The sequence below is a fragment of the Gadus chalcogrammus genome, chromosome 1, assembly GCF_026213295.1.
Source record: "Gadus chalcogrammus isolate NIFS_2021 chromosome 1, NIFS_Gcha_1.0, whole genome shotgun sequence".
Lineage (NCBI taxonomy): Eukaryota > Metazoa > Chordata > Actinopteri > Gadiformes > Gadidae > Gadus > Gadus chalcogrammus.
In genome coordinates, this window is record NC_079412.1 from 11,122,242 (window position 1) to 11,146,283 (window position 24,042).

General features: G+C 48.2%; 1 protein-coding gene across 1 annotated transcript in view; it reads left to right on the forward strand.

Moving 5' to 3' along the window:
* Nucleotides 1–9: 9 nt before the first annotated feature.
* dvl1a (dishevelled segment polarity protein 1a) overlaps nucleotides 10–24,042 on the forward strand; it is a 28,713-nt gene continuing 4,680 nt past the window's right edge. The window contains exons 1-12 of the mRNA XM_056589196.1: nucleotides 10–706; nucleotides 6,078–6,147; nucleotides 9,073–9,194; nucleotides 14,574–14,692; nucleotides 18,703–18,841; nucleotides 18,979–19,072; nucleotides 20,148–20,217; nucleotides 20,640–20,779; nucleotides 21,897–21,973; nucleotides 22,787–22,854; nucleotides 23,147–23,224; nucleotides 23,445–23,579. Coding sequence (XP_056445171.1) covers nucleotides 537–706; nucleotides 6,078–6,147; nucleotides 9,073–9,194; nucleotides 14,574–14,692; nucleotides 18,703–18,841; nucleotides 18,979–19,072; nucleotides 20,148–20,217; nucleotides 20,640–20,779; nucleotides 21,897–21,973; nucleotides 22,787–22,854; nucleotides 23,147–23,224; nucleotides 23,445–23,579 — 1,282 coding nt within the window. The 5' untranslated portion in view covers nucleotides 10–536. The remainder of the gene's footprint in view (nucleotides 707–6,077; nucleotides 6,148–9,072; nucleotides 9,195–14,573; nucleotides 14,693–18,702; nucleotides 18,842–18,978; nucleotides 19,073–20,147; nucleotides 20,218–20,639; nucleotides 20,780–21,896; nucleotides 21,974–22,786; nucleotides 22,855–23,146; nucleotides 23,225–23,444; nucleotides 23,580–24,042) is intronic.

Here is a 24,042-nt window from a genome sequence, read left to right on the forward strand (position 1 = left end):
ATATATATATATATATAGGCCCTACCAAACCAAATGATCAGGTAAAGGTATTGCTATTGACTAGTTATCCTAATATAATCACATTTAAAGACATTTCAGGATTATATAATCCTTATTTGTTGCGTGTCTATAACGCTGTTAATACAATAGACCTGCAGTAGTCCTAACCCACCACTAGATGGCGTTGCTGTCTCGCAGATCGCCTCCTGGATAAATAGCAATATTCCAAACTCCATATCGCAAGGATGTGTGGACTGTCCCTTCCTGTTTTAGTGCCGAGACAGCCACCGTACCGACACATCGGAGCAGGGATACACTTTCAACGTGATTATGTCTGTTTTTTCGCTCTGCGTATCAAACAATCGCTTATTTATACCTCGGCGTTGGAGCCAGAGTGTACCGTGTTAGCGCCGTCGGGGAAGCCGCTGTGTAATGTTATGTTATGTTACGGATCGCTCGTAACATAGCAGGCCTATTTACTGCGCTGCCAACCCTTGTTCCTTTCCTGTGTCAATGAGTGTCCTACCCTCACTCTCATGGCGGAGACTAAAATCATATACCACATAGACGAGGAGGAGACTCCTTATCTAGTTAAATTATCAGTCTCTCCGGAAAAAGTCACCTTAGCGGATTTTAAAAATGTCCTCAACAATCGCCCAGTCAACAGCTACAAATTCTTCTTCAAATCGATGGACCAGGATTTCGGGTAAGTGGCTACTTTGTACCACCATTAATTTCCATTATATCTCTCTCGCTGCTGTTAATATTTGCAAATGCGTTATTGGTGTGTTATAGCTATATATAGGGTGTATAAATAGCTTCATCAGACGACCACGATGGCAGCAGACACTGTAACCTGGGCACATTAGTGTGGGTTTCACCGCATCTGGCACCTGTTCATTATCACATGCTATCCAGTCCACGATTGGGAGAAAACATTGTTTCAAGTACAGCCATATCTCTGTGTCTATCTAAAGGCTGTTCTTGACAGCTCTGACTCACCTCTCGCATGTACAATGGGAAACAGACCCTTTGTATCCACGCTCACCTTCCACACACACATGCAAATACAGATGAGTGATGCATGCAGATGTCACAACTATTGACAAAGCCCTACGCGTTAAGGGTCACAGAGGTCAAGTTCAGGGTCCTCTGGTTCAACCTCAGGATCGATCTTCCAAGTAGACTTTGTGATCAGCTTTCACCGTAGTCCTTTTCTTTCGTTATATTTAAAAATAGCTCTGACAAACATCCCCAGGTTTCGGTTTTAACAAGTTAAATATACCAAAGGTTCGAAGACCGGAGCCTGTCTGTCCCTTTACACATTACCGTGCACGGAGCTTGTCCCAACAGGTAACCTCATTCAGGCCTCATTGGGTTTAAACACCTTTTGCCTTATCCTCCAATGTTTTCATCATGGTCTGCCTTAAGAACCATACACCATGACTGCACAGCTACAGAGCACTCTGGACTGAGTGTGTGATGATGGTCCCTTTTCATGATATTGACCTTTTATTTCTATTCAGCTCATTTAATTTGTTCTACGCTCGGTAAAACAAATAATATACAACGTAGTAAGTAATATAGAATTTAAAAATTGAATAGCTGCAGCCAACGAGAATTGCATCATGTTTTCAATTGTCCGTAATGTCAATGACTGGGTGAGGTCATGGTTTTAAAACTGAACCTATTGTGTCACGCCTCTCGCTGGGGGAAGCATATTTATGTCAATGTGTGTTTCTCATTCCAATCTGATGTCTCACTTGCTCTCTCTCCCTCTCTGCTCTTGCTCACCCACTCTCACTTTCGGTCACCCTCCCACACACTCGCAGTACATGCTACAGTATACAGATACAGTAGATGTCCCGTCCGCTCTGTATGAAGTTAATGTGTGTGTGTAGGTGGTGGTGGCCATAGAGTAACTGGACGATTGTGACCTTGCGAGGCGAAACCGGTTCTTCCTGGTGCTTGGCCCGTCCCGAGTTTGGTTTTTATGGTCTTCAGCCCAAACTTCCTGTCTCTCTGGCGTACAGCTGGCCTGACCTCAGGTGATCCACAAGCAGATTACACGGTCAAACAAGGCCTGTTTGCTCTTAACCCTCTGTGTGGTGATGACATGGACCCTGTGTTGCCAGAAGAATATTCACCGCCGGTCCACCGCGGGGCTCCCGTTGGAGCGGTCAACAAAAACACCAAAAAATAACATGGAGCCATGGATGGGATATGGCACTAATGAAACTTGTTGTGTTGTGTTCGTGTTGTGTTCTCAGGTTGGAATGGACCGACACACACACACACGCAGATGCGCGCGCACATACACACACCCACACACACACACACACACACACACAAACACACAAACACACACACACACACACACACACACACACACACACACACACACACACACACACACACACACACACACACACACACACACACACACACACACACACACACACACAAGGTCTGAGCAGCCTCTGTGCGAGCATCCTTGTTACTGAGCCAGAAGCTTTAACGCCACATGGTATATCAGCCCAGTATCGCAAGAGAAGCCCGACACGCAGAATCACCAAGGATACCAGGCTTTTGTGGTCGCTATGCAGGGCGTACACTGCTTATGTGCAGACGGTATGGCTAGCAAAGAATTAGCTGGGGAGGAATAAGACTGCTGAGCGCAGAGGGAAAACATCAAATCCCTTGCAGTTATAGACAGTGTTTGAAATGCAAATGAGCAGCCAGTGAAGGGGCTTCTGTGGTGGACCCCCTGTTGAGAGCAACCAGCTCTTTTTTTTTTTCTGCCAGGGATAACTGAACTGGATTGCTGCCCTAACAGTATTAAAACAGCAAGAGCAATACAATTGTTAAAGAGGCTGTGTTATAAATGCTATTTCGTTTTGGATTTCTCTCTTTTAAAGGGCCTGTGTTCGTTTGATTCAGTGCGGTCGTCACGGTAGTTGTACGTTTTCCTTAATGTCAGCCTCACACCGATGTTGTTTATTGAACATTTTCCCGTTGACGTTGACGTTCAATGATGTGTTCTGGCCCTCGCTGCATCACCAAGATATTAAGGCGTTAACAACACTTTTTCTTTATTATGATTATTTTTAATCCCCCTGCTCACCACAGAGAGATTAAAGGTGTGGTGTTGTTGTGTATCCCGTGTCCGGTCGGTGCGGGGGGCGCGGGTGCGAGACCTCACTACGATGCTAGTCACACAGAGGCTCACTGGGCCCGCTGAGGAGGCAGCCAAGACGAAGAAAGAGGCGGCCTTGTTTGTGTCTCACCCAGGGAGCAGGGCTGCGAGGGGCCGCGGCCCCCTTCCCCAGACAGCCGTGCTGAGCTGCCCTGCTAAGAGGACAACCATCCAATGGGGTTTCTATTGCACAATTGTGTAATTTGCAGGAAGAAAGGCACACTCAGTGTTTAAACATGGAGGAAGGTCAACTAAACAGCGGCACCGTTCTATTACATGAGTAGTAACTAAATTAGTTAGCACAGTAATGATAATATTTTGTGTATGCTAAAGTTTTGAAATATGTCATATATATATCATAACTTTATTAGAAGGAGCAGCAGCCCTTTGGTGGTCCCGTTAAAAAGTCCTTTGACTATTAGTCACTGTTGGTCGCTGTCCTCCGCCTGACCACTGATAACTAGGTTAACTTCACAATAACTAGCCCTCATCCGTCTCGCTGGTCATAAACAAACATGCCTAATCTTCGGCGGCTGCACGAATACATTTTTCCCTGCAGTGTAATATTCTGCAATTACCCTGCTAAGTCTTGTGCCATTATCCTGTGAAATCTGTTAAGACCTATTTAAGCTGTCATGGCAGCTCTGTTACCCCAGTAGAAACCAGACACATGCCTTTCTGCTCAAGGCTGGGTGTGTGTGTGTGTGTGTGTGTGTGTGTGTGTGTGTGTGTGTGTGTGTGTGTGTGTGTGTGTGTGTGTGTGTGTGTGTGTGTGTGTGTGTGTGTGTGTGTGTGTGTGTGTGTGTGTGTGTGTGTGTGTGTGTGTGTGTGTGTGTGTGTACCATTACCCTTAACAGTCTAGAGTTTAACCGATGCTGCTTCTGATTATAATCTTATTAGATCACATGTAATGACGCACAGAAGCAACATTAATTTACATGGGTTTTCATTTAGTTACATTTAGTGCTTTTGAATGACTTTTAATAGGTTATTTTAAATATGAGAAAATATAGATTTGTGGTGCCCTCTGCCAAAACGTCAAACGATGCATTCGGAGAAAATCTGGCTTTCTCATCGTCTATCATGGACACAAACCACTCCCACATCCTCACCAGTAAGGCACCTTTCAGCAAGAGCCCATTGAGCCGGAGAAGGAGCGAGAGGATGCGAGCACTTCCTCTACCTAACAGGGCTCCGCAGCTCTGAGCTGGCAGCCCTCCCTCTCTTCCTCCCCGGGGTGGGACCCGCCGCCGCGGCAGCAGCCTCCGCGGTCACTCACGACCACAAGGCTGGGTTATCTCTGCTCACCACTCCCCGCCCGCCGAGTCCCACGGCGGCCGCTGTCGTGCGGGCCGGCCGGGCTTGCGTTTTCTGCAGTAATAGGGACGTTTCTGGCACACAAGAAAGAGGGGAAATGTGTGTGTGTGTGTGTGTGTGGAGGTGGGAAGGGGTTCTGTAAAGCCGCTGTCGGAGACCGCCGCATGAAATCTTCTTAGGCTTCCCTGTCAATCTCATGAGGCCTCTTCCTCCTTTTCATGTGCCATGTTCAAAGTCTACTGGCCAACACAAGATTCTATTCAGGCTCAGAAAGCCTTGACACATAGCCAATGCTGGGGGACTTCTTTGCAGTGTAGCAGAAAATTACAAAAACACACAGGCGGTATTGCAGACTGCACCATGATCGATAAATGTATGTGGGAGAGTGTGTTTTATGTGTGTGTACGACGTATGTGCGTGCGTTTGCCTGTGGTTGTGTGCCTGGCTGTGCTTGCTTGTGTGTGCATTTGTGCGTGTTTCACTGAGTGCTTGTGTGTGTGTTTGTGTGTGTCTGACGGTGCTTGCTTGTGTCTGTGTGTGTATGTGTGTTACACTGCATGCTTGTGTGTGTGTGTGTGTGTGTGTGTGTGTGTGTGTGTGTGTGTGTGTGTGTGTGTGTGTGTGTGTGTGTGTGTGTGTGTGTGTGTGTGTGTGTGTGTGTGTGTGTGTGTGTGTGTGTGTGTGTGCTGTGCATGGCGACCACCTTGCAACACTGCTAGGTGTTACCCAGGTCCTCTCCCACCCTCCTGATCCATGTGACATGAGTATAGCAGGTGTGAGCACCAGTTAATGCTGAACTGTGTCCCAGGAGGTTAAAGGTTAACTGGGAGGTATTTCAGTTGGGAATTACACCAGAGAGGACCACGGAGAGGCAGGCTTCACAAGATCTCTCTATTATTACAGGGAAAGAGTGTGTGCCCTGCTGTCGAGGTCGCCAATTCACACCGACTTTCACGTGCAAGACACATAATACGTCCATGTTTACAGATTAGGAGGAAGACACACTCAAGCACGCATGCACGCGCACACACACGCATCCACTCACATACACGCACGCACACAAACACACACGTTTGCTGTTATAAACAGTCATACTGGGGGTATAACTGGGCTGCATACGAATGCCCTCTTAGTATGTGTCTTTCTACAGGATACGTCTATCTGTGTGTATTCAGCCTGTCAGTCCGTGGTTAAGGATTATTCATTATGGTCACACTGTGGTGTACTTACCACAAAGCACATGCATGAATAAATTGTCCTCAACCCTATGATGTTTCTTGTGCTTCAACAGTCTTAACAGAATCAGACAGTCAAATCCACAAAAGACAGATGACCAGGCAAAGATCAATAGTTCCCATCCCGCCACCACAAAGGCCTTCTATACTAGAATGATGAAGGCTTCTACGCACTTTGAACCGAAAGGCACAAATTACTTTTCACATTTAATCAAGTCAGTGTTTGTCTTTGGGCAGTGCAGGGCAGTGAAGTGTCTGAAGGCTACAATGGTTATATATGTAAACCGACTCCTTGACTCTACATCTCTCCTCTCCTCCTCTTCCTATAGGGTGGTCAAAGAGGAGATTTCCGATGACAACGCCAAGCTGCCCTGCTTCAACGGGAGAGTGGTTTCATGGGTAAGTAACGTGGATGGTCCTCTCGTTGCTCTGGCCTGCTACTAGCTCATGGTGGGTCGTAGTAGGGGCTCTCAGTGGGCTAGCCTGCTACTAGCTCACGGTGGGTCGTAGTAGGGGCTCTCTCTTGGTAGCCTGCTACTAGCTCACGGTGGGTCGTAGTAGGGGCTCAGTGGGCTAGCCTGCTACTAGCTCACGGTGGGTCGTAGTAGGGGCTCTCTCTTGGCTAGCCTGCTACTAGCTCACGGTGGGTCGTAGAAGGGGCTCAGTGGGCTAGCCTGCTACTAGCTCACGGTGGGTCGTAGTAGGGGCTCTCTCTTGGCTAGCCTGCTACTAGCTCACGGTGGGTCGTAGTAGGGGCTCTCAGTTGGCTAGCCTGCTACTAGCTCACGGTGGGTCGTAGTAGGGGCTCTCTCTTGGCTAACCTGCTACTAGCTCACGGTGGGTCGTAGTAGGGGCTCTCTCTTGGCTAGCCTGCTACTAGCTCACGGTGGGTCGTAGTAGGGGCTCTCTCTTGGCTAGCCTGCTACTAGCTAACGGTATGTTGTACTAGCGGCCCTCGTGTGGTCGATGTTAATGCAGCCACACGTCACCTACGCTCAGCCTCTTCAGCACGTTTGACTCATAACATGACTTGTTTGAGCTACACAATTCCCTGCAAAGGTGGGATGGGAGCAACCACAGTGCGATAAGATGGGCATAAAATGTTCATGTATTTATAGCGATGACAATTTCCTAGGCCGGTTTATGCCCCTGGTGCAGTGGGCAGCTGTGGTGGCTGATGAAGGCTGACTGCACAGCAGAGCCCCACCAATATATCGGCGGGCCGATATTAGGCATTTATTTCAAAATAATATTTAAAAGAATAAAAATAAGCATTATTTTAAATTTTTTTGGTTATTGTGTTTTTGTTCATAGGACTTTGAGTTTCATATCTTAAGTTTGTATTTTTATGCATTTTATTTATCAGAACTTTAATACATTCTAATTTAGACTTTTCTGTTGTGACAATAACAGAAAATAACACTAAAATAATAAGGTAATGCAGTTTAAAAATAAACTTTGTTTTACTTTTAAACTGCATTACCTTATTATTTTAGTGAGGACTCATAAATAACTACAAATAACCAATGTTGGGGAAATCTTTTTATGTTGTGTTACGCGTTTCTGGAATTTATTTTTTAAATATATATTGGCCGATATATCGGAATATCGGATTTTTAAATCACCAAATATTTGTATCTGTATCGGCCTTAAAAATCCTTTATCGGTTGGGCTCTCCTGCATAGTGCACACATTTAATTTAATGAAATTCATTAAACAGCAAATTCATTGGTTTTAAGTTTAACTAAACAAAATGTCAAAATTAGTAGTTGATGTCAAAAAAACAAATAAGTAAAGCATAATTCTTATCTGAAAGCTGTACTATTGAATCCTCTCACAGTGACTGCTGACGTTGCACGCAGACAAGGAATGGAGAGTGCTATAAAATGTTATAGTTTCATAGTAGTTTTAGCCGTTACTTAAGACCAGCCATAAAAAACGGTAGTAGCTGTCAAGTAAACAGTGATTTACACAACATCTCCATGGCTTGTTCAGGGCATCTGGTGCAAGGTGCAGGTTACAGAGGGGGCTGTGTGTTGTGTGTGCAGGCCCTGAGCGGTGCTAAATTAATTACTTTGACAGGAGGGGCTGCGTGCCTTTATTCCACTGTGAGCGTGTTTCCATGCTCAGTGCACTGTAGTTAGCAGGTCTTATTCCAGATGTTGATATCTGCGCAGTACTTAATGGAAGTCCCTGCTCCTCAGATTCTCTAATGGCCATTGCTGTATCAATGATCAGAGATCAGCACGACTATTTGTCTTCACATTGTGTCTTTTCATTCACAATCGTAAAAACGCGCAGTTTTGAAGCCTGCATTTCACAAACATATCACATAATTATCCCGGTGAGTTTTGCTCGAAATGATCTAGATTTCCCAATTATGTTACTTGAATCATTGAAACGTGAAATGTCCAGACATAACTCAGTCAGACCCCAGTCAGGCTACAGAGAGACAGCCAATCAGCATCAAGCACCTGGTGATGGCCACGCTGTTCCAGCAGATGTAAGGCATTCATTAGAACAATGAGCCTGCCTGGTTCCAATTAGGGGAGCGGCGACACAGTCGGCTGAGGTGTAAAATAGATCTTAATTATTTACCTAACGATCCCTGCTGTCACAGGCCCCCCCTGGAGAGACCTGTCTCCCCTCGATCTTCTCATTAGACTGGAATTAACAAAGCACTTCTGTCTCCTGGAATTGTATCAGTCTTTATTATTTCTCGCCTAAACCCTCAAATCGGAGGGCCGTGTGCTATTCTTGGGTTTCCTCCATCAGTAGGTTGTTGAGGTACCACTGCAGCAGGGCTCACAGATTGATATCATATATTCATTTTGCGAGACTCAGATATTGGATTTCGGGTGTTGTTGTGATTGTAAATTCTGGGTGTTTATTTATTTGTATATCTGTAAGGGCGGGTTCTAGCCAAGTTAAAATCACGTTATTCTTGTATGTTCTTTGTATTATTTAACATGTGATTAATAATAGGTTGCTCTTTGTTATTTGTACGTTCTTTATTCATGTTGTTGTTTGCATGTTTTAGAGTTTGTTAGGGTATCTTAACAGGCCACCCTGCCGTGAGGAAAATATATATTTTGTATTCCCAACATATCTCATTATCCCGCTTCTGCTCGAGTGCAAAAAAATGATAATTAAAAAAATGTAATCATTCAGTATTTTCTACCCTGGTCTTTCTCTCTCTCTCTCTCTCTCTCTCACTCTCTCTCTCTCTCTCTCTCTCTCTCTCTCTCTCTCTCTCTCTCTCTCTCTCTCTCTCTCTCTCTCTCTCTCTCTCTCTCTCTCTCTCTCTCTCTCCCTCTCTCCCAGTTGGTACTGGCGGAGAGCGCACACTCTGACGGGGGGTCCCAGTGCACGGAGAGCCACCCGGAGCTGCCCCCCCCCCTGGAGAGAACGGGGGGCATTGGAGACTCACGGCCCCCCTCCTTCCAGTACGTATACACACACACCCTGCTCAGCGTACGCCATGTGCACGGCCAATTACACACACAACGACCGCACACAAACAAACACACACAAACAAACACACACAAACAAACACACTCACACACATGCTGCTCAGCGGACGACCATATGCACGCCAAGTAACACACAATGCGCGCACACCCACTCAGACACACACCCACACACAGACGCAGACACACACACACACACACACACACACACACACACACACACACACACACACACACACACACACACACACACACACACACACACACACACACACAGGGGAGGAATCAGTCGCCCTCACAGACTTGCTACACCTGCTGACCTTCGTGTTCGCTGCGTGCCATATGTGCTAATCAGAATCTGGAGAGCTCATCAGAGAGATTTGCCCCCAACGGGGGTCTGGCTGTGGTATGTATGCCTGGATATGTGTGTGTGTGTGTGTGTGTGTGTGTGTATGAATGTGTCAAGTGTGAGGTAGATGTGTGTGTGTGTGTGTGTGTGTGTGTGTGTGTGTGTGTGTGTGTGTGTGTGTGTGTGTGTGTGTGTGTGTGTGTGTGTGTGTGTGTGTGTGTGTGTGTGTGTGTGTGTGTGTGTGTGTGTGTGTGTGCGTGTGTGTATTTCCATAGGGTTTGATACATGTACGTTCATGCTTGTTTCTTTGTGTTTGTGGGTTGGCGTACGTGTGTTTACGTGTGTTTGTGTGTGTGTGTTTGTGTGGGTGTCATTTAAGTGTGTATGGGTCAGCCAGTGTGTCTGTGTTTATTGCGTTTGATTATGAGTACAGTCATGCATGTATATGTGTATGGCTGTGTGTTTGGGAATTTGTGTTTTCCCATAGGGTTTGACTATGTACAGTCTTGCATTTGTGTGTGTGTGTTTGTCTGTTTGTGTGCGTGTGTGTGTTTTTTGTGTGTTTGCATGTGTGTGTGTGTGTGTTTGTATGTGTGTGTGTGTGCTTGCAGTTGCCTAAGTATGCATGCATTTTTGCACTGTTCTCCTTGATCATGTGTCTGCGTTCCCACTCATCGTTGTGTGTGTGTGTGTGTGTGTGTGTGTGTGTGTGTGTGTGTGTGTGTGTGTGTGTGTGTGTGTGTGTGTGTGTGTGTGTGTGTGTGTGTGTGTGTGTGTGTGTGTGTGTGTACATGTGCACCTTTTCTCTCACGTGCACGTAAACATCTGTGCCTGCCCAGCTGCAGCTGCATGTCGTGGAGGCGTTGGTCTGCTCATCTGTCTAAGCGTTCGTACACGATGCGTTCTCTACAAATAGCCATGATAGCGTCCACATCTTCAGGGAGAGCCCTAGTGCTGAATGAAGCCTATTGTGTTCCTGCCCGGTTTTATTTGACTGTTGACGGTAAGACTAATATTCAGACTTCAACTACGTTGACCAAGGTGTTGTGCAGCAACAGAGCCACCGCCTGTCCATCCACGCCTTGTGTGTGTGGAGCTATGAATGATTGATTTTGGTGTATGTTGATGAAGGCGAGGATTTAAAGGAACCAGCTCAGGGGGGGGAAGTGGTCGATGGCACACACCCCCCCCCCCCCCAGTACCCCGATATGCTGTCACAAATGGATCTGGTCCGAATTCTGCTGACATGGGGACACCTCATGTATCCGCAAGGACTGTTTCCCAGCCCGGATTTTAGCTTAAAAAAAGACAGGGAAGGGTCGTTACACATGCTAGGGAAAAGGCCCAACAGCTATATATAGAGAGTGTGGCCGGGGGAGACGGGGAGGTGAGGGGGGGGGGGGCGGTTGTGGCCGCTGGCTAGCTGGCTCAGGGGGTTGTTTCTATTACTGCACCGGAGCAAATATGAACGAGGCGCTATATCGAGGACACACAGTCTGTCATGTCCACCGGTATCTCTTTATCCCGGGTTTGACATCTCGCCTCGCTCTTGCCCTCTGTGGGTAGCTGGCTGTCTGGCCTGATCGTTTTATTGTTCCTGCTGCTCGCTCCGTCACGCACGGTGACTGCTGCCCCCTTGTGGCTCAGAGGAATATATCAAAAGAAAGACTGTGATGACTTTCTTTGCCTCGCGTCACTTCCACCGACCCCATCCCCCCCCCACCCTGGGCTCTGCATTTCCACCCTCCCCCTCCCTCCTTCACAATCGCTCTCCCTTTCTCCCTTTCTTCTTCCTCTCTGAGGGCGGATGAGGGAGGCTTTCTCTTCTGAGAAACGGCGTGAATATATTTATCCATAGTGGATGTCCACTCTGCCTGAAATGCATGACATCTCTTCCTCTCCCGACCTCTCTCCATCTCTCTCTTCCTCTCTTCCCCTCTCTGCCTCTGTGTAAAAAAGCTGGTGTGTTACTTTGGCTTCGTGGTGCCACTGTGCTGCTGTCTTCATATGTTTCTCCTGCGTCCGACGCTGTGAATGGACCTGGGTCTCTCAGCGAGACCACTAGAATGGGTGTTCCAGGCGGGGGACGCACATAATTGATGCGCCTCTGCTCTGTAATCCGGATTAGCGGACATTAAAAAAAAGAACCCAACAGAGAGTCCCTTGAGGAGGAGGATGAGGAGGAGGAGGAGGAGGAGGAGGAGGAGGAGGAGGAGGAGGAGGAGGAGGAGGAGGAGGAGGAGGAGGAGGAGGAGGAGGAGGAGGGGCTGGGGTGCAGGGTGGGTGCAGGGCTCCCCGGCTAATCTTCCCAAGGATCAGCCCCTCCTGTCTGTCTGGAGAGGAGCCATCGACAGACAGAGAGACAGACATGGGGGGGGGGGGGGGGGGGGATGAATACACAGACAGATGATGAGATGGAGGGACAGAGAGACAAACAAACACAGATGTAGGGCAGAGCTGTTCAAGTCTTTTTTTTGTCTTAAAGACAGAAATACAGACAGGATATAGGAAGACAGACGGATGAAACGACAGACAGACATGCAGTGAGACAAGCTAGCAATCAGCCCCTCATGGACCCTCGGAACACAGCGTCGCCTTGACAATCACTACTGTTGTTTGGCGGGGGGGGGAGAAGGTAACGGGGGGCGCATTTGCATGCGTGCGCTGACCTATGCTGGCGAGTCACAGCCCAGGTGCGTCCATTAGCGCCGAGATGCGAGAGGCGCGTTAGCATGGTTTGCTGAGCCTTCAGACGGCTGGGTGAACAAAGCAGAGCCTCCTCCTCCAGCTCATGTTTATTTTCCCTCAGCTAGTCCCATCCTGCTCGTAAACAACTGGGTTGAATGATTGGGGTTGAATGATTGGCCATTTAAACCCTGGCCGTGTCTAGAACAGTTAGAATTAGTCCCACGCAACGCGACCGTTTGCTGTTGTGTTTTATTCAGGGTCTGTGTAGGGGACACCGATTGAGTGCTCAAATGATGCATGTACATTGATGCAAATGCGGGCCCGCCTGTGTGTGCGTGTGTGTTTGTTTGTTTGTGTGCAAATCAGTTTGTCTGCTAGTGAATGTTATGTTTGTTTGGATGATTCTTCATGCAGGTGAAGGTTGTGTTTAGCCTATATGCTTGTGTGCGTGTGTGTATATATTTATATCTGTCTGTGTGTGTATTATGTGTGTGTGTGTGGGTGTGCTTGCATGCACGTGTGTCTGTATTTGTGTGTGTGTGTGTGTGTGTGTGTGTGTATATTTAAATCTGTCCGTGAGTATTGGTGTGTGTTGGCTTGCGTGCACGTGTGTATATATCTGTGTGTGTGTGTGTGTGTGTGTGTGTGCTTGCGTGTACTTTTGTCTATATTGGTGTGTGTGTGTGTGGTGTGGTGTGTTTGTCCCTATGCTTGTGTGCGTGTGTGTACATATTTATATTTTATATCTCTGCGTATGTGTGTGGGTATGTATCTGTGTGTATTTGTCAGATCAAGTGTATGTGTGGGTGTGTGAGTGTGTGGTGTGCGACGTGCGTGCACATGTGCGTTTGTGCCTAAGTGTGTGTGTGTGTGTGTGTGTGTGTGTGTGAGTGTGTGTGTGTGTGTGGGCAGGTTCAGGAGGAGCCGGGGGGCAGATTGTTATTCAGTCAGGGGGCTGAAGTGGCTGTGGCCCCAGGCAGCGTGGTGAAGGCCCCAGAAACCTGAGGCCTGTGAGAAGAACTCTACCCAGCCTGACTGGCACGCACGCACACACACACACACACACACACACACACACACACACACACACACACACACACACACACACACACACACACACACACACACACACACACACACACACACACACACACACACACACACACACACACACACACACACACACACACACACACACACACACACACACACACACACACACACACAACCCTTTCCTGAACCCAAGTACATAACCAACACCGACTCTCTCACCCTGTCTTTCGCCCTCCTTCGTGATCAGGCCACAGGCACCATCTGTGCTTTCACGAGTGCTCATTAATGCTAGTATTGTACACAGTGGCTGTGGCCTCACAGGGTATCTGGTCATTATTGACACTTTCTGGAGGAACACACGCATCATCATCACATACCAGGAAACAATCGGGCTGGTGCTGGGCCCAGCGGGGCGCTGGATGTGAAGCCCAGCGGTAACACGAGATGAGAAGTGGAGGAGCATGTGGGAGCTGTAGACTGACAGTGTGGAGGTGTTCATACCAGACAAGAAAGAGTCTGGCCTTTCCTGCCCCCTGTGCATTTAACAACGTGCGTGTGTGTGTGTGTGTGTGTGTGTGTGTGTGTGTGTGTGTGTGTGTGGGGGGGGGGGGGGGGGGGGGGTGGTGGGGGTTTTGTGTGTACGGGTCCACGCGCACCTGTGTGGGCACGTGGGTGTACTTACACAGCTATAATTAGTGTGCGTGTGTGTGTGTTTGTGTGGCTACATGGTTACACAGCTACAGATATACACAGAGCTATATTGTACTTAATTGTGTCATTTGTGTGTGTGTGTGTGTGTGTGTGTGTGTGTGTGTGTGTGTGTGTGTGTGTGTGTGTGTGTGTGTGTGTGTTTAGGTGTGTTTAGGTGTGGATCAGGGACTCTGTACTTATATAGCTTATACAGCATACGTTGTGTGTGTGTGTGTGTGTGTCTGTGTGTACATGGTTTAGCAGCAATAGTCATACACAGTAGCCATATAGTATTTCATTGTTTTTTATGTATGTATGTATGTGTGTGTTTGTGTGTGTCTTTGGGTGTGTGCTCCTGTATATACTTAAACAGATATACTTCATGTGTGTGTGTTTGTGAGTGTGTGTACATGGTTACGCAGCGATATTTCTAAACAGCAACTATATTGTATTCAATTGTGTTAATGTGGGCTTGTCTGTGTGTGTGTGTGTGTGTGTGTGTGTGTGTGTGTGTGTGTGTGTGTGTGTGTGTGTGTGTCTGCGTGTGTGCGTGTGCGTGTGTGTGTGTGTTTCAGTGCCAACGCGGTGAGCAGTCGCGACGGCCTTGACACGGAGACGGGCACCGAGTCCCTACTCAGCCACCGGCGGGAGCGGGAACGGGAGCGGGCGCGGCGGAGAGCGCGGGAGACGGAGAGTGAGTACGCCCAGCGCCGGGGGGGGGGGGGGGCCTCGGCCTCGGGCTCTGGAGGCTGAGGGGTCTGGAAAGGCAATTATCTTGTCATTTCCACATTATCACATTTCACCGGGCCACAACATACTTTCCTGATCGCCCGCCTCGCTCCGCTCGCTCGAACCGAAACGTGGAGCAGACAGACAGCCACAGAGATGACGGGCAGGGGGCTCAGCCTCGGGACCACCCCCCCTCCACGGGGGACAGACACACAGGACCGGCCCATGCCAGTCTGCTGCTGCTGCTCACAGTGGAGCGGGACACACAGTCGTTTGGCCGAGACGCTGGAAATATGGAATAGAAAATATAATTGCAGTGCGGAAGCTGTTAATCATTTTACTGCTGCCTGCGTAGGATAACCTAATCTTAAAGACGGCAGACTGGATCGCAGACATGGCTAATTATTGCTAATTATAAAAATCGTCTGCCGTACTTGTTGGAGGCCGTGGTAACAGGGCTGCTCTTTGAGAAGCTCGATGCAGAATACAGTTTTAATTTATTTTTTACAAACAAGATGGGCTCGAAAAACAGGGGAAATACTGGTGGGTTTGAGGCGCCACAAAGTAACTATCCAGATGCCTCCGACTCGTGGTGTGTGAAACACGTCCTCTCTCTGCAGCGCTTTCCTATCTCTCCCTCCCTGACTCTCCCTCTCTTACTCCCTCTGTCTTCCTCTCTCTCTCCCTCTCTAACTCTCTCTCCCTCCCTCTCTTACTCCCTGTCTCTTCCTCTCTCTCTCTCTCTCTCTCCCTCTCCCTTATCTCTACTCTACCCATCTCTCTACCCTCTACTACCTCCTTCCATTGTTTGCTGCTCTCTCTCCTCTCTGCTTCTCCCTTGTAGATCCTGCGCTAAAGGCTAAGGATTGACGCGGTGGGATTTGCATCGGCTGTGTTTGGCGGGGGTGCGACAGGAATAGAGCTGTAGAACCGTGGCTCGCAGTAGAGCTAACTAGCCAAATGTGTTAATTGGCTTGTTTTTGGCTGCTAATGATTTCCGTTGTTGCCATTAGGCCTCATCATGATTGCTGCGCTCTTGTCTTGTAAGGAGTCCGCTCTTAATTTGGCGTAGGGTGGGCTTAACCGAGCCTATTGATCCGGCACTATGGGCTTCAATGAGTCATATGAATAATTGATATGTGTCTGCTGCTTCCTTGATAATGCTGCTTAATAAACCCCCTTACACTGCATGTTAATTTGGCATCAGAAAAGGTTAAAAAAAAAGGTGCTATTGCCCCTATCAAAGGGAAAAGAAGATGTGCTTGAAGGCCATTTATGTTTGTGTGTGTGTGTTTCCTATGCACAGCACACACACACAAAATGCACACCCTCTTAAATTGTCTTTGTCCCTTTATTGCTCCATTCATTTGCGTCTTCATTCTCTCTCTCTTTCTCCGTCACTCGCCCAGCCACTAGTTCATTAGCTCTAATTGAGTGAGGGGGGGGGGAGGAGACAGATCTCTCGCGTGTGTCGTTTGGTGAACGCCTGCTTTGATGCCCCACACACACCGGGGCCCGGGCCTGTCCGCCGGGGCCCCTAATACAATCTCAATCCATCTGGTGGAGCTTGTATTGGTTTAGGAGCCTGCTGCTGCTGCTGCTGCTGCTGCTGCTGCTGCTGCTGCTGCTGCTGCTGCTGTAGTGTGTCGCGGTCACGCAGCCTGCAAGTCGTCCCCACCCTCCTCCTCGCTCCTCTCTTAAAGCAACACTCCCCGCCTGCAGCACAACAGACAGGAAACTCCCCGTGTCACTCTATACACGGGCAGTGCCGGTGATTCAGGACGGTTGTGTGAGGGCGAGACGCCTCACAGCGCGCACTCTGAACGGAGAGGGCTCCGCCGTGGGTCAAACATATCCCCCCCCCCCCTATCTCCTTTCTGCGGTGCCTGTCTGCCAGAGGATAAATAATGCAGAGGTGGCTTGACAGGATGCAGCGGGCTGGCAGGTGTAGGACCCTGAGGGGAGCGTGGGGCGGGAGGGGGGGGGGGGGGGGGGGGGGGGACAGGAGAGGGTTCGGTTCGGTGGTCCTCAGGCTCTGTTTAATTTCTGTAACCTTAACCCTTTTTTTTTTCTTCCTTTTTTTTTTTACCTAAGTTGTCTAAGTTGACTCCTTTTGCTCCTTTGGGCTGAAGTTCTGCTCCCAAAGAATGCGATGCGTTCACGTTGAATTAGGCGGCTCACATCGTGTTGGCTCATGTTCCTATGGTTCTGAAGGACACAAAGGAACACGATGGAAAGACAGCTCGAATGTTTGTCGAGATTTCGGGCAAAAATCGTATTTGCAGACGCTTCTAAAATATATATTTTCTATCATTTACGATGCATGACAAGATCTTTAAATCAATTTAATCACAAGCAACATGTCCCTCCGTAAGCCTGTGGTACTCATCTCTGGGTTTTCGGTCCTTTGCTAAGTCCCATCATGTGATTGGTCAGAGGCGGATTATCAGATGTACCATATCTGCTGGCTTGCCCCGGGAAGAGAGGGCGGGAGGAAGAGAGGCAATACCTTTCTCGCACTCCCAGACTGCTCACTTTCTGTGTGTGTCGGACCAAGGGCACGCTGTCTGCTGAGGCTGGGGTGAGAGCGATGAGAGAATGTGTTGTGTTGTTATGGTAGCTAACATGTTAGGGCTTATAATACATATGCTAGCTTCGTGCACTGCCTTTTACGGTTAGTTAAGTACAGATTCACTTTTTCTATGTAGGACCTTGATCAAAATAGTGCTTTTTTGTTTAGTTCATGGTGACATCATTTATGTTATTGTGAGATTTTTAAAGAGGTGATGTAGTTTATATCATATATTAGTATTTTGTATAATTTAAGGGCCTGCTGTTTGACAGACCTTTCAGACATTTTCTGATAACACATTTGTCTGATGCAGATACACCTTGCTAACTATTATATAAACCATGCTTTATACTGAAAGCACCGTTAGAGGGCTATGCTACCTCATTATGTTTAACGCATCAAGGTACAATGTTAATGATGATTTACTATAGTAGTATAATATAATCTCATACCTGGATTCTGGACATTTTTCCACATATAATAGCTCAGTGCTGTAGTAACGGGCGTTGGGCTACGGTCGATGATACATTACTGTTTCTGCTGCCTCCACAGTAGGGCTTGGCCTGGCTGTCTCCCTGCCTCATAGGTGTGTATCTAGTGGAGCCTGTATGGGCTGTGACAGCACAGAGCTAGCGGCCGGATGCAGCCTCAGGCGTCAACAGACTCAGCGGCACAAAGACAGCGCCCCAGCCGACGCAGCGCAGCACCCCTGCTGATCTTAAAGTTTGCCTCAGAGTTTCTCCGAGCGTCTCTTCAACAGTATCCCCAGAGCGCAGACCCTTCTGGCCCTCCTTGAGCAGACGCAGCTCTGACCTTTAGCCTCTTTAGTCTCTGAGCAGCGCGTAGGAAGTGCTAGCGATGGGAGCGACCGCGTTGCTGGAATGTTTTACTTGCTCCCGGCAAACGCGCTCCGTGCCACGCCCTCGGCGCCTCCGCACCAGAGCCTTCCGGCGAATCCGCTGTCACCCCGAGACAGCCCCGCCCCCCCGGGACTGTGCGTATGCAGATGAGCGGGGTAGGCTGGCGGATCTGTGGGAACCAATGGGGTGGCTCGGATCATAGTGGATTGAGCGATGTTGACATATTGTGTGTGTTTGCAACAAAGTCACTTGTACATTATTGTTGTATAGTACAATATGCGAATCCTTAATGCAATGTGACGCATTACAATTCTATGTATTTTCATTATCTTTTGCTTACATTTAATAATCATTTCAACATATTTGAAATGAATGAATGTAACCATTATAACTGATTCACACAAGGCTATAATTTTATTAAAACCACCCTTAAACAGTTTAAACAGAAGAAAGTTCTGTTCCGCCTCCGTCACCCTCCTCCTCCTCCTCTTCCTCCTCCTCTTCTGGTCCGAGGGGGAGCTAACCGCCTCTTCCTCCCTCCAGTCCCCCGCATCAACGGCCACGCCAAGTCGGAGCGCACGGCGCGGGACTCGGCCATGGGCTACGACAGCGCCTCGCTGATGAGCAGCGAGCTGGAGTCCAGCTCCTTCGTGGACAGCGAGGAGGACGAGGACGCCAGCAGGTAGCCCCTCCCCCCGGGGGGACACTGTGTTGTTGTTGCTGGTGGCGGGGCGCGGGTTGACGACGTGTTTCCTCTCCTCTCTCCTCTCTCCTCTCTCCTTGTGGCGGCGCCGCTGACGCCACGCCCCCCCCCTGCAGACTGAGCAGCTCCACCGAGCAGAGCTCCTCCTCTCAGCTGATGCGCCGACACAAGCGCCGCCGACGGAGGCACAAGGTGGCCAAGATAGACCGGGTGAGGGGCCGGCTCCACGCGCTGTCACCAAGAGCCAATCGAAACGCTTCCTCCTTGATCGATGGGGCGAGGTCACGTTTACTCAGGGAAACGATCTCTATTCGATGTCTGAGGCTAGCAAACTCTGACACAGTGATGGGCTGCAGCTGCAGGGCGACACAGCATCTTCTGTCTTGGCGGATGTGGATTTAATGAGTTTATAGATAATGTGGGGATCCTTTTTAGGGATTCACAGAGTATCTGTGGATACCTTTTTGCATGTGATTTATTATCTTAGCACTTATTGTTATTATTAACACTTATTGCCCCGCCCCTGATTGCACACACACTTAGGATTGTGGTGACGACGCTTGTGTTCCCAGGAAACAGGTCTCAAAAGTGCTTGGTACCACTTGGCCCATAGAGGGCACTGTTATTTGCGGGCAAAGTAAAAGGCTCACCCCAAGAATTTTTGAAAGTTGTTTTACATGCCTTATTTTGCATGCTGTACCTTTTTGAGTCTCGGACCCATAATGTCCCGTCTGGTTTAATTTTCTTTACAAAAATCGTCTTAAATTTAACCACTGGTGCAAATGACCCAAAACATGGTGTGCTCTATGATGTTTGGAAATTTAATCAGATTTATATGGATATCAACATTTTGCAATATTCAATCAATCCCCACTCCACTTGAGACAGGGCCAGGGCCCGTAAACAGGGTCAATAGCTCAAAAGATGACGTCACATTGTCAATCTGAATAAATGCTAAGCTAAGCGCTGAGGCTTAAAATTGCATCTTAAGGGATTGGCTCTTCACACATGAATCGGATCTACTCAGGATTCTCTTGGGGATACTTATCTTATCGCGGGCAAGGGCGTTCATGGTGTAGGACGGTGCAAGTGGGCTGTGAACACCTTCTGTGACTGCTAGCAGTCCTACGCATTATCATTACTTATCAAACTAATAAAAAAAATGAATAGAATCTTAACCCCAGTGTGTCTGATAACTGCCTTCTGCGGCGCACGCTATTGCAGCCGTCACACCAAGAGCACATGAGGTTGAAGGTCCCCTGTCTCTGCCCTGTCTCCTCTCCAGTCCTCCTCGTTCAGCAGCATCACCGACTCCACGATGAGCCTCAACATCATCACCGTCACGCTCAACATGGGTACGCGCACAACTTCTTATTCATAGTCACGGTTATCTGTCACGGAAAATGTTTAGAAATGTGATTTTTTGTGTTTCCCAATAAACAGGGGTTTTAATGTAGTTTTGTTATGTATGATTGTTGTCCTGTCACAAAATAATGTCAGAAGTAAGAATACGGATTCCACCCGCCGCTAAGCTCCTTCCCATTAGTTAATGACCACAGTGTGTGGTCGCCGTTCGGCCCCCCACCTGTTGGATCCCTAGCCCTCAGGTCGTGTGCCTGTTTCATTGGCTCATTCGTCTGGGTCCAGGGTCATCGTTGGCAGCCCTAGTCTCCATGTACACAGTCGACTCCAAGCACGCCTGCGGCATCTCTCCACCACCCTGCCTGTAACGTAACCTAACGCCGTCCCCTCCCCTCCCCTCCTCTTCCTCTGACAGAGAAATACAACTTCCTGGGCATCAGCATCGTGGGCCAGAGCAACGACCGGGGCGACGGGGGCATCTACATCGGCTCCATCATGAAGGGCGGGGCGGTGGCCGCGGACGGCAGGATAGAGCCCGGGGACATGCTGCTGCAGGTAGCCCCCCACGCGCGCACGCACGCACGCACGCACGCACGCACGCACGCACGCACGCACGCACGCACGCATACGCACACACACACACCCAGGGTGCACTGGGCGTAGGCCACATTCACCATGCATGTAGTCACCGGGGCGTGACAGCCGCTGGTCCAGGTCCTGTTATCTATGGTGTTCCTCCTCCTGTCTGATGTGCTCGGTACATACGTACAGATGTACCTGGTCAGCACGCGGCTCCGTGGAGAGGCTGGGATCAGCTTGATTGATGTCTCGACTTGATTTCTAGTTAATAGATGCTTTTATCCAGAGTGAGTCCAACGAGAATAAAAGCATTCAATCAATACAGGAGCAGTTTTAACATCCGGATATAAGCCAAGAGCAGCTGTGGCTTTCAGGGTTGGGAGGGATTGTGATTAATTGTATTATTAATCCATTAAAGTGCTGCTCATCAATGAGTCAGTGCCACTTAAACATGGCTTCTAAAATATATAAAGTATATATATATATATATATATATATATATATATATATTTAAGTAGAGATATATAGACAACATGGCTATCCTAACAGGTCAGTTTATCCAACACAGCATTTTTCTTGTAGCACTGGCTATATTTTCAGTGAAAAGCCCCCTTCACTCTGTGCCAGACTTTGAGAAAATAACTGGTACTCCCACACTAATGGGAATGGCCAGTGTACTCCCCCTGCCCGGATTGTTGCTGATGCAGTAAGAAAGCAGTCCCCTGGCTGTAGTCTTTAATAGAAGCTGTTATTCTGCTGCTCAGTTCCCTCCTGCTGGCGTCCGGCTGTGATCTCTGTGTGACTCTTGTCACTGGCCCCACCCGCTGTAGTACCCAGAGTGACGGTTCCCTTATTGCTATTTGGTCCTTTTTAATTTAACTGCTACAGTGTGAAGCCTGCGTTGGTTATTACCTCCCGAGGGGCAGACAGCACTGCAGAGAGTTTCTTGTGTATTGTGTGTGTTCAGAAATAGTGTTTCTAAAATTGAGTCGTGTTTCAATGTAAATACTACCTTATTCTAACGCCATGATACTTCGCAGGGATCGGCCTAATTCGATTGGTCTAAATCGATTGATCTAATTTCCCCTACCAGGTGAACGATGTGAACTTTGAGAACATGAGCAACGACGACGCGGTCAGGATACTCCGAGAGATCGTGTCTAAAACTGGGTAAGAAAACAAACATACACAGAAACGTTACTATAACTACAGTATATATAATGTACTATAACTATACTATATACTATCACTAGACTATCACTACACTATAGTATTTACGCACAGAAAATGCACATGTCTGTGCACCAATCCGCACCACAGCAGAGGATTGAACGTATTAGTAAGGAAATCTCATCGACGGTAATTCAAGTGGAATCTGCAAATCTGGATTACGCTAATGTTACTCAGCATCCAAGGGGCCTCTTGTGATTGGACGAGAGTCGGTGCAGTTTGATGCAGCACTGATGGAATGGAGCCTGCGGGGATGAAAGGACATTTTGCACCCGGCTGTCTCTGTCACCTTTTGCACAACAAACAGAATAAGCATAAGCAGCAGCATGGTCGGGTTAAAGGTGCTGTAGAGAGGATTTAAGAGCTATGTCAGTACAGTTTGTTGGAAATGCCATAACCATCCGTCAGCCTTTCCGTCAGTGAGAATATCTGTTTAGGTGGACTGAGCCTGCCTCTGTCTGAGTCAGTTTAGATTTTATACCGATCTGACCAATCAAGTTATCTCTTCCCTTATTGGTTCAGGGAATCAAACTTGCCTGTCCATCACAGGTGTGAAACTTCTCAAGGGTGGGGCAACGTAGGGAGGGCGGGCACAATGACAGATTGTCTGCTTTTTCCGATGTTGAGCTTCAAAATGGTACTCCTTTCTGCTCTCTATCTTTACCGCTCTTGAGGCGTACCTCCAGCAGCTCTAAGGATAATGTGAATGATGTGTTTTGCTATATTAATATTGTCTTTGTGTTTCCTCCTCAGTCCCATTAGTCTTACTGTTGCCAAGTGCTGGGACCCCTCCCCCCGCAGCTACTTCACCATCCCCCGCGGTGAGACCCTCGGTACCAAAGTACACATTAGTCTTGTTATTGCAGTTCATAATGATATCATGCTGATAAATAATGACATGTATTTGTGTTGTTTGGTCGACTCCTTTATCCGAAGTGTCTTACAATACCGTGTCTGCTAACATTTTTAGTGGGAGTATATAGTATAAGGTATTATACAGAGATGACCCCATTAATAGTAAAGGGTATAGCTTAGAAATGACCCCAGGATATCCATGGTTTTGGCTGAAAGGCATTCACAGTGCATGGTCTCCTGTGATGTTTTCCTGTCCAGCCGAGCCAGTGAGGCCCATTGACCCCGCTGCCTGGATCTCCCACACCACGGCCCTGACCGGCCCCTACCCACACTACGGTAAACACAGCCCCAACCGGCCCCATAACCACACACCACACACCACCGGCACCCCTCCTTAACTTGGCTTTTCCCCGGACCACAAACCAGCCTTCCACAGAAAGACCTTTACAATGGGAAGTAGCTGTGCGTTGTTTTTTTTTTTTTGGTTTTTCACTCAACCTTTTTCCCTCTCTCCCTTCCACCCTTCTCTCCTTGCTTCGTTCCTTCTCCCTGGTAGAATTCGATGACCTACCGCTGTCGGCGAGCAAGACAGACATGGCGACCATCGTCAAGGTGATGCAGTTGCCCGACTCCGGTCTGGAGATTCGAGACAGGATGTGGCTGAAGATCACCATCGCCAACGCCGTTATCGGTGAGCCCGGCTTTCGCCTCATACGATTGGTCACTTCATTATTAACGAAGGATAGACGTCAAACTATTCCGTTTGAAGCGGGAACAACTGATCTTTGATCAGTTTGGTCAGACATCAGACGTCCACGAAGTTGTTCTTCGAATGTTAAAATGCAGCGTCCAAACCATTGATAAAAAAAGGGCCAATGTAGATCGGTTATTTGGAGTAGGTTATTATTATATAGGGCAATGTTTGCAACCTGTGGTACACATACCACTGGTGGTACGTGGAGGTACTGCAGGTGGTAGGTCCGATTTTATTTCTTAAATGGCTTGTTATTATTTCAAATGTGTTGCTTCCTGCATTTTATCTTATGTTTTCCATTGTAATGTTTTCCATTGATGTTTTGTGTGAATTTGTGTGTGCGTGATAAACACAGCTGCTTAAGTCTGCAACGCTGGCACTTAAGGGGGGCGCTGGCACA